Source organism: Fragaria vesca, linkage group LG4, assembly GCF_000184155.1.
Source record: "Fragaria vesca subsp. vesca linkage group LG4, FraVesHawaii_1.0, whole genome shotgun sequence".
Taxonomy (NCBI): domain Eukaryota; kingdom Viridiplantae; phylum Streptophyta; class Magnoliopsida; order Rosales; family Rosaceae; genus Fragaria; species Fragaria vesca.
In genome coordinates this window covers 6192608-6205199 of record NC_020494.1, presented here as the reverse complement: position 1 = coordinate 6205199, position 12592 = coordinate 6192608, and the positions used below count along the sequence as shown (strand labels likewise).

The following is a 12592-nucleotide window of genomic DNA, read 5'->3' as shown; positions in this document are numbered from 1 at the left end:
TAAGTCTCGGTGAGTTGTGGCTTGGTTGGTTAAGGTGTTTAACTAACAACTTTGAGGTCATGGGTTCAAACCTCATTAGATATGCAGAGTGTGTGAGTTATTAATAAAAATTTATAAAAAAAAAAGAAAAAAAGAAAAAAAAGAAATGTTATAAGTAAATAATTAACAAGACAAGGATTTGAGAGATGAAAGAAAAGTTTTGCTTAAGTTCTTATTGCTGTAAATGTGAAGAATTTTTTAACTTGACACTCGATCAAACTATTTTATTCTATAATCTCTAACAAAAACAACTCTTAAACAGAATATAAATTAGTGCAAGCTCATAAATGACTTATGTTTCCACGGTTTACAAATTTCATATTTGCCGCTGCTCCAGTCCATCCTACATGGATGAGGACCATATTCAGTAGTTCTTACAGACCACCAACACTGGTTGCAAGCTTTGAGGTCTCTACTGCCCACATATATATCAAACCATTCTTCTGCACCAGGCCACTGGAAAGTGCAGTAGAATTTAGTGTCCCCTATAAAACTAGATTTAAAACTGAATTGGAAGACAGCATTAGGGGCAAGATTTTGGAGACCGAGATCATTGTCAGCGGAATAACAGTGAACGTTGAGTGTCACGCCTTCTAATTGATTCGTGACTCTTACATGTTTTGTCCAGTGTGCATCACAAGCAATTCTGAAGAACAACACAAGCAACATCATCATCACTACTCTTCCAATGAAAAAACTCATGCTAATTTGTTTTGAAGTGTTATCTTGGTAGAAATGTATTATGTGCAACATGTTTTTTTATAGTGGCTAAATGGATTAGGTCATATGACAATTGACCAAGTTCATAAAACATATCATCAATTTTTGGGAAGAAATGGAAAACAATAAAGCAAAAAATGGAATTATATATTGTGGTTATGGGTGGAGATTCTCTTATGGTTCTCAACAACGTTCATCAAAAAAGCTATGTGTGATTACCCTTAAATGTAAATCTAATTATAGACATAACTATTTTTAAATTGAGATGTCTTACTTTTCACCTTTGAATTTATATTAAGGATGAGTTAACATGATTTCCTTAGTCAATTACTGACTAGATAAACACCATTGGTTCTCATATGGTATCTTCAATTATTTTTTGTCAAAGATGAAACTAATGTGTAGCTACCAACCAATTGTTGTAAATGTGATTAATTCTTTAATTTTGACACTAAAAAAAACCATTTTATTCTACATCTCTATTCTCTAACAAAACGGCTCTTATTTTACTTAAACATAACACAAAGTAATGGAAGCTCACTTGTTCCATGGTTTACAAATTTCATATTGGCCGCTTCCCCAATTCAACATGGATGGATGAGGACCATCCTGAGTAGGTCTTACAGACCACCAACACTTGTCGCAAACTTTGAGATCTCTATTGCCGATATATATATCAAACGACTCTAGTGGTGCACCAGGCCACAGGAAACTACAGTAGAAATCAGTGTCCCCTATAAAACTAGATCGAAAACTGAACTCAAAGAAAGCATTAGGGGCAAGCTCTTGGAGGCCGAGATCATCATCAGCGGATTTGCAATGAACATTGAGGGTAACGCCTGGTATTTGATTTGTAACTCTTACATGTTTTGTCCAGCTTGCTTCACAACAAGCAGTTGTCAAGAGCAACACAAGCAACTTCAGCATCATTGCTCTTCCAATAGAGGAACACATCTTAATCTTTTATATGAAGAATTTTTATGTTGGTAAAAATGTATTATGTGCAACATGCTTTTTTTATAGTGGCTAACAATCAACCAGGTCCATACAACCCATCATCATTTGTTTAGAAATAAATGAAAAAACAAATAAGCAAAAATGGAATTGTGTAGAATTGTTGTGAATGCAGATTTTTTTTTATGGTTCACAATAATGTTCACCTGGTCAGAAAATAATATTCACCTGGTTAGAAAAGCTACGCTTAGCCACTCTTAGATGTAAAAATCTAATTATGGGAAGAATTATTTATAAGTCTATATTGTTGAAGGAATTTACATTCCTATCATTGATGATGTGGTTTGACCGAATCTTCTCCTTATTAGACTAGAATATTGTTAGATATCAAACCCTAATTTACATGGATTCTCTATGTAATGCCTATATAAAGGTCATGATATCAATGAAATGAGTAGACCTTTATTCTCGTATTCACATACTCTTCATCATATATGTTTTATTTTCCACCTCTAATTTTGCATGAACATAATTTCCATTAAACACCACTAGTTAGAAATTGTCCATGTGGTAACTTTAATTTTATTATAGTAAACTACATATTAATTACTAACCAAATTTCAGTTTACAGATACATCATTTACACAATATTTTACACATTTAAGAACAAAAATTAACAAATAATGACAAAGTAATGTCCACATATCACATGTCACTACATATTTTACCAAACTACCATTCTTTACACATTTTATTGCTACTGCCAACTTGGATGCACGTCGTTGTTATTGCCGACTTGAATGTACGTCGTTGCTACTGCCGAATTGAATGCACGTTGCTGCATGTCAAAACACCCACCCTTTTTCTTTTGGGCGCTCAGGATCTTCGCGTTCTGATTTCCACTGGATTACAAGTAAGCTATGTTCCCCTTCTACTCAACTAGACATTTAACATTATAATCTTATTTAATGATTTGACAACAATAGCAAGTGCTTCGATAATAAAGTGACTGAAGCAAAAATTCAAAAACAGTTGGCATCTATAAATCTCTTTCATCCTTTTACTAATAAAAAATAAGTAACCTCATTTGTTATCTTGTGGGGTTGGAAACTTTGATGCATATATGACTACTAAACTGTAGTTTAATGAGATGAGATGAGAGTTGGATGCTTATATTTGCAGTAGGCTCGAGCATTGAAGGACAAAGGAGTTGTTGTGAAAGTTATTGTGTTCCCTAATAACATCCATCCAACTGACAGGTAAACACATGATCCAAATGTGTGTTGTGCATTCTACTCATTAGTTAATAATGCAGCGAAGCATATACAATTCACGATCGGATTTAATCTCTTTCAAATTCTTGTTTGCAGGCCTCAGTTCGACTTTGAGAGCTTCCTTAATATCAGCGTGTGGTTTAAAAAATATTTGTTCTAGATGAGTGGAGCCTTGGAATCTTAATGTTACTCTTTTCAGGGGAAAATTAATAGTATGAGAGATCTGACCAAATTCTTCACCTTCAAATGGTCGTTTCGTATCTCTTTGAAACATTAATATCAATGCATTACTGCTGTGCGTATGATGACGTGAACGCATTTATCTTGTTAAAACAGTTTTCTGAAGAACATTTATCTCTTACCACCAAAAAAAAAAACATTTACCTCTACACTGCGTCCTACAAATAATTAACAAGACAAGGATTGGAGGAATGAAACAAAGGCTTTGCTTCTTAAGTTCTTATTGCTGCAAATGTGAAAAATTCTTTAATTGACACTCAGGCCTCGTTTGGTTTGCAGAAAGGAAAGTAATTAATTCCTCTCTCCCATGGGAAGAGAAAGTGAACAGGAATAAAATTTCAAGAGAAGTTTGTATTCTGATGTTTGGTAACGCAAAAAAAGTCATTGGGAAAGTTCTTAAAAAATATAATAAAATATTATGATGTGAGTAATAAATACAGAGAAAGAATGAATGAAAGTGGTTCCATTGGATTTTGGAATGAGCCACTTTCCCCCATATTTTCCTTTCAATCAGGAAAGTCTTTCATTTCCTTTGGCTTTTCCAAACGCAGGAAATGAACAACTTTCCTATCATGTTGCATATTTTCCGCCAAAAAAACGAGGCCTCAAACAAACCATTTTATTCTATATCTCCAACAAAAACAACACTTCTAAACAGAACACAAATTAGTGCAAGCTCATGGTTGACTTTTGTTTCCATGGTTTACAAATTTCATATTTTTGTTGCTGCCCAAGTCCATCCTATATGGATAAGGACCATATTAAGTAGTTCTTAATTCTTACAAACCACCAACATTGGTTGCAAGCTTTGAGGTCTCTACGGCCCATATATACATCAAATCATTCTTCTGCACCAGGCCATTAGAAAGTGCAGTAGAATTTAATGTCTCTTATAAAACTAGATTTACAGTTGAACTGGAAGAAAGCATTAGGGGCAAGTTTTTGGAGACCGAGATCATTGTCAGCGGATTGGCAGTGAACGTTGAGTGTCATGCCTTCTAATTGATTCATGACTCTTACATGTTTTGTCTAGTGTGCATCACAAGCAATTCTAAAGAACAACATAAGCAACACCATCATCACTACTCTTCCAATGAAAAAACCCATGCTAATTTGTTTTGAAGTGTTATCTTGGTAGAAATGTACTATGTGCAACATACTTTTTTATAGTGGCTAAATGGATTAGATCATATGACAATTGACTAGGTTCATAAAACCTATCATCAATTTTGGGAAGAAATGGAAAACAATAAAGCGAAAAAATGGAATTATATATTGTGGTTATGGGTGAAGATTCTCTTGTGATTCTCAACAATGTTCACCAAAAAGGCTATGTGTGATTACCCTTAAATGTAAATCTAATTGTAGACATAACTATTTTTAAATTGAGATGTCTTACTTTCCACCTTTGAATTTATATTAAGGATGAGTTAGTATGATTTCCTTGGTCAGTTACTGACTAGATAAACACTATTGGTTAATGCTCATATGGTATCTTAGATTATTTTTTGTCAGAGATGAAACTAATGTGTAGCTACCAACCAATTGCTGCAAATGTGATTAACTCTTTAATTTTGACATTAAAAAAAACCATTTTATTCTACATCTCTATTCTCTAACAAAACGGCTCTTATTTTACTTAAACATAACACAAAGTAATGGAAGCTCATAGCTCACTTGTTCCATGGTTTACAAATTTCATATTGGCCGCTTCCCCAATTCAACATGCATGGATGAGGACCATCTTGAGTAGGTCTTACAGACCACCAACACTTGTCGCAAACTGTGAGGTCTCTACTGCTGATATATATATCAAACCACTCTAGTGATGCACCAGGCCACTGGAAACTACAGTAGAAATCAGTGTCCCCTATAAAACTGGATCGAAAACTGAACTCAAAGAAAGCATTAGGGGCAAGCTCTTGGAGACCGAGATCATCATCAGCGGATTTGCAATGAACGTTGAGGGTGACGCCTGGTATTTGATTTGTAACTCTTACATGTTTTTCCCAGCTTGCGTCACAAACAGTTGTGAAGAGCAACACAAGCAACATCAACATCATTGCTCTTCCAATGGAGGAACCCATCTTAATCTTTTATATGAAGAATTTTTTTTGTTGGTAGAAATGTACTATGTGCAACATGCATTTTTATAGTGGCTAACAATCAACCGGGTCCATACAACCCATCATCATTTGTTTGGAAATAAATGAGAAACAAAATAAGCAAAAATGGAATTGTGTAGAATTGTTGTGGATGCAAATTTTATTTTTATGATTCATAATAATGTTTACCCGATTAGAAAAGCTACGCTTAGCCACTCTTAGGTGTAAAAATCTAATTGTGGGAAGAATTATTTATAAGTCTAGATGTTTTATTTTCCACCTCAAAATTTGCATTCAATGATGATTGGACATAATTTCCATTAAACACCACTAGCATTGTTTGTGGTAATTTAATTTGATTATTTATGGTAACTCATATTCAATTTTACAATGATTTAACTCAATCACGAACTATGGAGCGAGTGATGAGTTACATTTGTACACAAAGCATAACAATGACTATAAACGATGAAACGATAAACAATACGTGTTAAAAACATATGAATATAAAATTCCAGTCCAATTTTCATTACATCGATCTCAATGTAATAGTTATAGTCTCATCTGAAGTTAAAAGTCTTTCAACAAAAACATAAACATAAGCAAAAATAATAATCGAACCTTCTTGTTTTACCATTTTTATTATTGTTGGATGAAATTCATATAAAAGAAGATTGATCCAAGTACGTATCTTAACCTTAGTTTTTGTTCCAAGGTTAACATTCATCATATTGGCGAGATTGGAAGTTAGACTTACAAAGGCCATTGCCAGTTGATTTTATACTCCACCAACACTCTTTGCAATAGTCTCTTCCATCAAACCTATACATCAAACCATTTAAATGAACCTATCCATTGAAAACTGCAATACAAATCTATTCGAAGGTAGGTAGGAAACTGAACTCAAAAGTTGGGGAAGAAGCACTTAGACGCCGAGATCATCATCAGCAGGTTTACAGTGAAAAATGAGCTTCATTCCACCGCTTAAATCATTTGTGATTCTAACAAATGTTTCAGCATCACATGTGTTATTAAGAATAGCAAAAGCAACATGAGTTTCACAGTTTTCCTAATGCTAAAATCTAATTGAAGAAAAATAAGTCTCTGAAAAAACCTCACAAGTACCATTTGGTTTAGCGGTATAGTCTCTCCTTATTAAGTGGGAGGTTATGAGTTCGACTCGTGAAGTTGTAATTTAGTTTCTCAACCCCCAAAACGTCATCACACGTCATCAAATTTCAACGTCCCAATTGGACAGAGCATAAGTAATAAGATAGCAGACAGAAAAACAAGAGCTCAGGGGGTAATCTGATGAAATTGAAAGTTTAGGAACTAACATAAATTCACCTCTAAACTACAGTGGGGTAAACTGAATTTAATTCTAAAAAAAATGGTTGAACAATGAAAATCAAACATATGCTCACTGCCTCACTCCATGGTGATTCTATACCATATTAGTGTATAATTATTTTATTTGTTTTAATAATAGTGATGTTTACCTAATCAGTAAGTCTAACTGGAGAGCTCCCGAATTTTTGAAGTTCTTCATACGAAACCAAAACCTAGGTTTCGGCTTCTCGCAGCGAGCAACGGGCGGTTTTTTTGTCCCTATCGGCTTTGGGACGACGTCTGGTGCAGGGTGTGTCGTCAAATGTGTGCGATGGCAGAGAAGGGCACAAGGGAGAGAGGCTCCTCGAGGTTGGACGACATAGGATCTGGTGTTGGTCTTTTGGTAGTGCAAGGGTTCGGCCTTTGGAGAGTTCATCGGCAAAGGAGCATATTTGAGCCAGGGGATTGGATTTGAAACCTACTAGGCGACGGTGGAAGGGCGTGCTGACTTTGAGCTTGTCTCTGTAACCTATCGGATCTAGATCGGAGCACGTGGTTTTGTGGCTCCGTACCAGCAGCGGCAGCGCCATGGGGCGCAAATTTAGAAGGCCACCAGATTAGGTCGATAGCTGAAGGCTTCACCGAGATGCTTCTCGGTCGATCTGGCCGGATTGGGTGTAAGGAAAGGGAGGAGGGCTTCTGGGCCTCAACATATTGGGTGCCTGGTGTGGCTTAGTGGGTTGGGCTTGTGGGATGCTTCTCCTCCATTCCTCTCTCTCAATTGGGTTGGGCCTGTAATGGGCATTTCGTGGGAGTAGCACTCCTATCCTATGTGCCTGCCAGTTTGAGGTTATTTACTGGTCTGATGAGTGGAAACGTACACCAATGGGTCATAGGCATTAAACTTGTCAAATTAGATGCTTTGAGCTAGTAGTCGCATATGAATAAGAGTTTTTGTTATTTCGCTTTCTAGTATAGATGTCCACCTTTTTGGACATAGTTTTTGGTATTTCCCTTTCAATCCCTAGTTGTAGTTGAATAATGAGCTTGCTCTTAGCTTGCATGGGAGCTTGCTTCCATTCCTGACCTAGCAATATTTGGTCGTGGTTTATTGTCAATGAAGTTAATCATTCCCCTCAAAAAAAAAAAAAAATTAATTCAGTAAGTCTAACTTACCAAAGCAACTATGCTCATGTATCAATGGCCCAGGTTCAAAGTTAAGAAAAAACAAGAACAGATTGATAGAAGCAGAGGATCCATATATATATCATTTATAAACTTCTCTGCCTCCCTCCGCCGGAGTTGGACTTGTAAATTCACACTCTCTCCTACGCCGCCAAAGTTTCAGAGCCACTCTTAACAAAACCATGTTATTATCCAGTCTCTGATACTCAACCAAAAATCACAAGACATCACTGTGATAAACAATGCTTGCCAAGCTCCAGCTGGACACGACTTGCTTCCCCATTCTGGGCTCCACAAGAACCTCACCCAGCACAGGACTCCCTCCTCTGGAGAAACTTGAACTCATAACCAGAGATAGGAAGAAGCACAGAGTGCTCAACGGAGGAGGGTTCAAGAAGGGTTTTGGTGAAACTCGCAGACCCAACAATGGTAATGGTGGGAGTGTTGTTCATGGAGTTGGGTTGAAAAAACGGGGTTTTGGGAAGAACCCAGATGAGGAAAAGGGGTTAGAAGATGTGGGTAATGGTGGGTTTGTGGAAAGGAAGGAACTTGGGGTTGAGTTGGGTGGGAATGGTGTGGTGAAGAAAATGCAGACCACGTGTTCGACGAAATGGCTGAGTTACGGTGGGTGCATTCCGGCGATGTTGACGGCGGTGGAGGAGGTTGAGGACTTGGATGAGGCACTGAAGCCGTGGGAGGAGAGGCTGAGTAACAAAGAAAGGAGCATAATTTTGAAGGAGCAGAGGAGTTGGGTGAGAGCTTTGGAGATTTTCGAGTGGTTTAAGAGGAAAGGGTGTTATGAGGTTCATGTGATTCATTACAATATAGTGCTTAGGATTCTTGGGAAGGCGAAGAAGTGGAGACATTTGAGGAGTGTTTGGGATGAGATGAATGTGGAGAGAATAGAACCTATCAACTCGACGTATGGGACTTTGATTGATGTTTATAGTAAAGGTGGGTTTGAGAAAGAAGCGCTTGTTTGGCTGCAGAGGATGACCAAGCAAGGTATGAAGCCTGATGAGGTTACTATGGCGATTGTGCTGCAGTTGTATAAGAAAGCAGGGGAGTATCGGAAAGCTGAGGAGTTTTTCGAGAAATGGTCAGAGAGTGCATTGCATTCTCATGGCTCTTTGAGCTCACATACGTATAACACATTGATCGACACGCATGGAAAGGCTGGCCGGCTTAAAGAAGCATCAGAGATATTTGCACTGATGCTAAGGGAAGGGATTGCTCCAACTACGGTAACTTTCAATACTATGATTCACATTTGTGGTAATCATGGTCAGCTTTCGGAAGTTGATTCACTTATGCAAAAGATGGAAGAGGTTCGATGTCCACCAGACACGAGAACGTATAATATTCTGATTTCCCTCCATGCTAGGCATGATAATATAGACATGGCTACAAACTACTTTGCAAAGATGAAGGAGGCTTGCCTTGAGCCAGACCCTGTGAGTTACCGCACCCTTTTGTATGCATACTCTGTGAGGCACATGGTGAGCAAAGCTGAAGAGCTCGTATCAGAGATGGATGAAAGGGGACTTGAGATTGATGAGTTCACTCATTCGGCTCTGACTAGGATGTACATAGAAGCTGGGATGCTTGAGAAGTCTTGGGTTTGGTTCATGAGATTTCATCTCTCAGGGAAAATGGGATCTGATTGCTATGCTGCCAATATTGATGCATACGGAGAGCGTGGGCATATTTCAGAAGCTGAGAAAGTTTTTAATTGCTGCCGAGAAGTAAACAAGTTGAGTGTCGTTGAGTTCAACGTGATGATCAAAGCGTATGGGGTTGGGAAACAGTACAGTAGAGCTTGCCAGTTGTTTGATAGCATGGAAAGTCATGGTGTAATTCCGGACAGATGTAGCTATAGTTCTCTAATACAAATTTTGGCTAGTGGTGATATGCCACATACCGCAAGGCCTTATCTGAAGAAGATGCATGAGTCAGGGTTGGTACATGATTGCATCCCTTATTGTGCTGTGATATCAAGCTTTGCAAAATTAGGTCAATTGGAAAAGGCGGAGGAAGTATATAAACAGATGGTTGGATTCAGTGTGCAGCCTGATGTTATTGTCTTTGGGGTGTTGATAAATGCTTTTGCTGAAGTTGGATGTGTTAAAGAAGCTCTCAGTTATGCTGATGCAATGAAAAGGGCAGGTTTCCCTGGGAACACAGTTATTTACAATACCTTAATCAAGCTCTATACTAAAGTTGGCCTTTTGAAAGAAGCAGAAGAAACATACAAACTTCTTCTGGCCTCAGAGGATGGTCCTGCTATATATGCCTCAAATTGTATGATTGATCTTTATAGCGAGCGATGTATGGTTAAACCAGCAGAAGAGCTCTTTGACAGCTTGAAGAGCAAGGGGGATGCAAATGAGTTTACATTTGCAATGATGGTGTGTATGTATAAGAGAATGGGGAGGTTTGAGGAGGCCATTCAGATTGCAAAGCAGATGAGGGAACTGCGACTTTTAAGTGATGTGCTGAGTTATAATAATGTTATTGGGTTGTATGCTACATATGGAAGATTCAAAGAAGTGGTGGGAACCTTCAAGGAAATGACGAAGGCAGGCATTCAACCTGATGAATGCACATTCAAATCACTGGGACTTGTTTTGGTGAAATCTGGACTATCAAAGCAGGCCGTGGGAAAGCTGGAAGTATCAGTTAAAAAGGATGCACAGAGTGGTTTGCAAGCTTGGATGTCAGCCCTCTCTGCTGTTGTCAGAGTGAATGAAAGTAGTTATAGGTAGATACTACCTCTGCAAGCAGCCTTTTTGATCATCGACTATCTGATATTGTGCCGCAGCTTCTTGCAGATCAATGAAACTCGATCAAGGAACTGGGCTTTCGAATTGTGTATGCTTGGTATCATCCTGCATTACCTTGGTACAGACAAGGGGTGATCACAAATTTTGACAGAAACAAGACACATATGACCTGTTGTTTAATAGGAGAACTTGGCCTGTGTATAGTGCTGATCGGCACAGCAACTTTTGTAAGGCCAAGCCTGAGTGGTCTACTGGAACAAGGCGCTGTATCAAATAGAATCATTTGTAAGCTGCTTGTATGGCTGATTGTATGGCTGATTATGGCTCATTCGCTGAGACAGTAAGATGCCCATCAATTCATCTAATGTTGTAAAATGAAGGGAGAATTGAAGTTCTCAAGTTTTGTTGTATGTACGTGTTTGAATGTGTAATCTTGTTCTTGAATACTAGAAAGCAAAGCTGAATGACATGTGAGTTGCTCAACTTCTCATATACATTTCCTCATGGCGTCTCTATATCTGTAGGTAATTAGGTTGTGTTCACTTTAGCTTTGAGAATTAACCAAACCGCAAACCAAAATCCAGTAATAAACGCATCTAGCTAAAGTTCCACATGTTTGATAATGAAATCACTTCATTTCATGTTCTTGAATTTGGCCGGCTCGCTTCAGCTGAAAACTAGCACTGGTAGCGGTTCAGAAGCAGCAAAATGGAAAGAAGAAGACAGTTCAGAGTTGTTTCACTTGTTTGGTTCAATATATTGCTGTCATATGATTCGTTTTCCTTTTGTTTAATTTTTCGAACCCAGTTGCAGGGTGACTCAGCCCTCACAGCTATTAAGCCTATTATTTCAATATTAATGCCTATGAAGTATGAACTGAAGCGAGTCACTGTATAATCAGGAACATAGAGCTTAAACTCTCGTCATAAACACAATTATGCTTACAGGCTTATAGCTTAAATCTCTAAGGAATTATAGAAGGTATGTTAAACAGCGATAAGTGTGGTCTATAATTATCCATTGGAAAGAAAATGGACGTATTCGAACCTAATATATGAAGTTATGAAAACTGAATCCTCGACGATAAGTCTTTGTCGGACTTATCATCACCCTCACGTCAAGTACAAATTAACATTGAGCAATCAATTGCAATGTCAAAAGAGCTAGCTTAGTTTGGGGCTGTCGACAAATATTTCAATAATTTTGGTCGAATCGACCTTTGAGGGTTACGACGACATTGACACCAATTATAATTTTACTTATTATTGGAAGACTTTTATTATCAGCAGGTACATGAAACCTTCTCTATTGCTTTTTCTTTCTTTTTTTTTCTTTTTTTTGAGAAGTAGGTACACAAACAAACGTAGAGCAACAACACTCCTTAGTTTTCATGGTGGATTTCAAGCTGCGTGTAGCTAGCAGCTTTTTATCTGTAACCGCGTAATGATGGTGATGATGTTGCAGGTTAAACCTCACAGCTAAGCTGGTGCCAGTCGTCTGATCAAGTCATATCTCATGTGTATCTCTTCCGAGAAAAGAACGAGGTGCGTGATCCCATTGTTAAAGCTTTTCTCAGAAGCACTTCTTCTCATGGATCTGTTTGGATCGATGCGAAAGATCAAGTTGAGCGTCTGCATGAAGCATGCATTTCGTTTCCTGATGGGGCATAGAGCCAAACAACAGAGACTTGGCCAGAGAAGAACAGTGTCCAAACTCCAAACAGCTAGCACCGCCGCTTTGCTCAACTCCTTCTTTGGCCAATAGATCCATTTCTTCATTGAATATATATTGATGATCACTGTCACTCTGTCATGCAAAAGACAAACTTGGCCGATGAATCTCATAAAGAAATGACCACAACATCGGAGAAAATATATATTAATTGTACGAAAAAAAAAAAAATACACATCGAGAAAATATTCAAAAAAAAACTGAAATGTCATCGATCGAAATTATATTGTAC

At 37.8% G+C, this 12592-nt stretch overlaps 1 protein-coding gene across 1 annotated transcript; it reads left to right on the top strand.

The window, feature by feature from the left end:
• Window positions 1-8088: 8088 nt before the first annotated feature.
• LOC101311273 (pentatricopeptide repeat-containing protein At3g23020-like) lies at window positions 8089-11023 on the top strand. The gene has a single exon (XM_004297941.1). It carries the CDS (start codon window positions 8089-8091, stop codon window positions 10609-10611), a length of 2523 nt encoding a protein of 840 aa, XP_004297989.1. The 3' UTR covers window positions 10612-11023.
• Window positions 11024-12592: the final 1569 nt, after the last annotated feature.

What these genes read in the sequence shown, in the direction of transcription:
- LOC101311273 (XM_004297941.1), top strand. Translation starts at nt 8,089, where the DNA reads ATGCTTGCCAAGCTCCAGCTGGACACGACTTGCTTCCCCATTCTGGGC.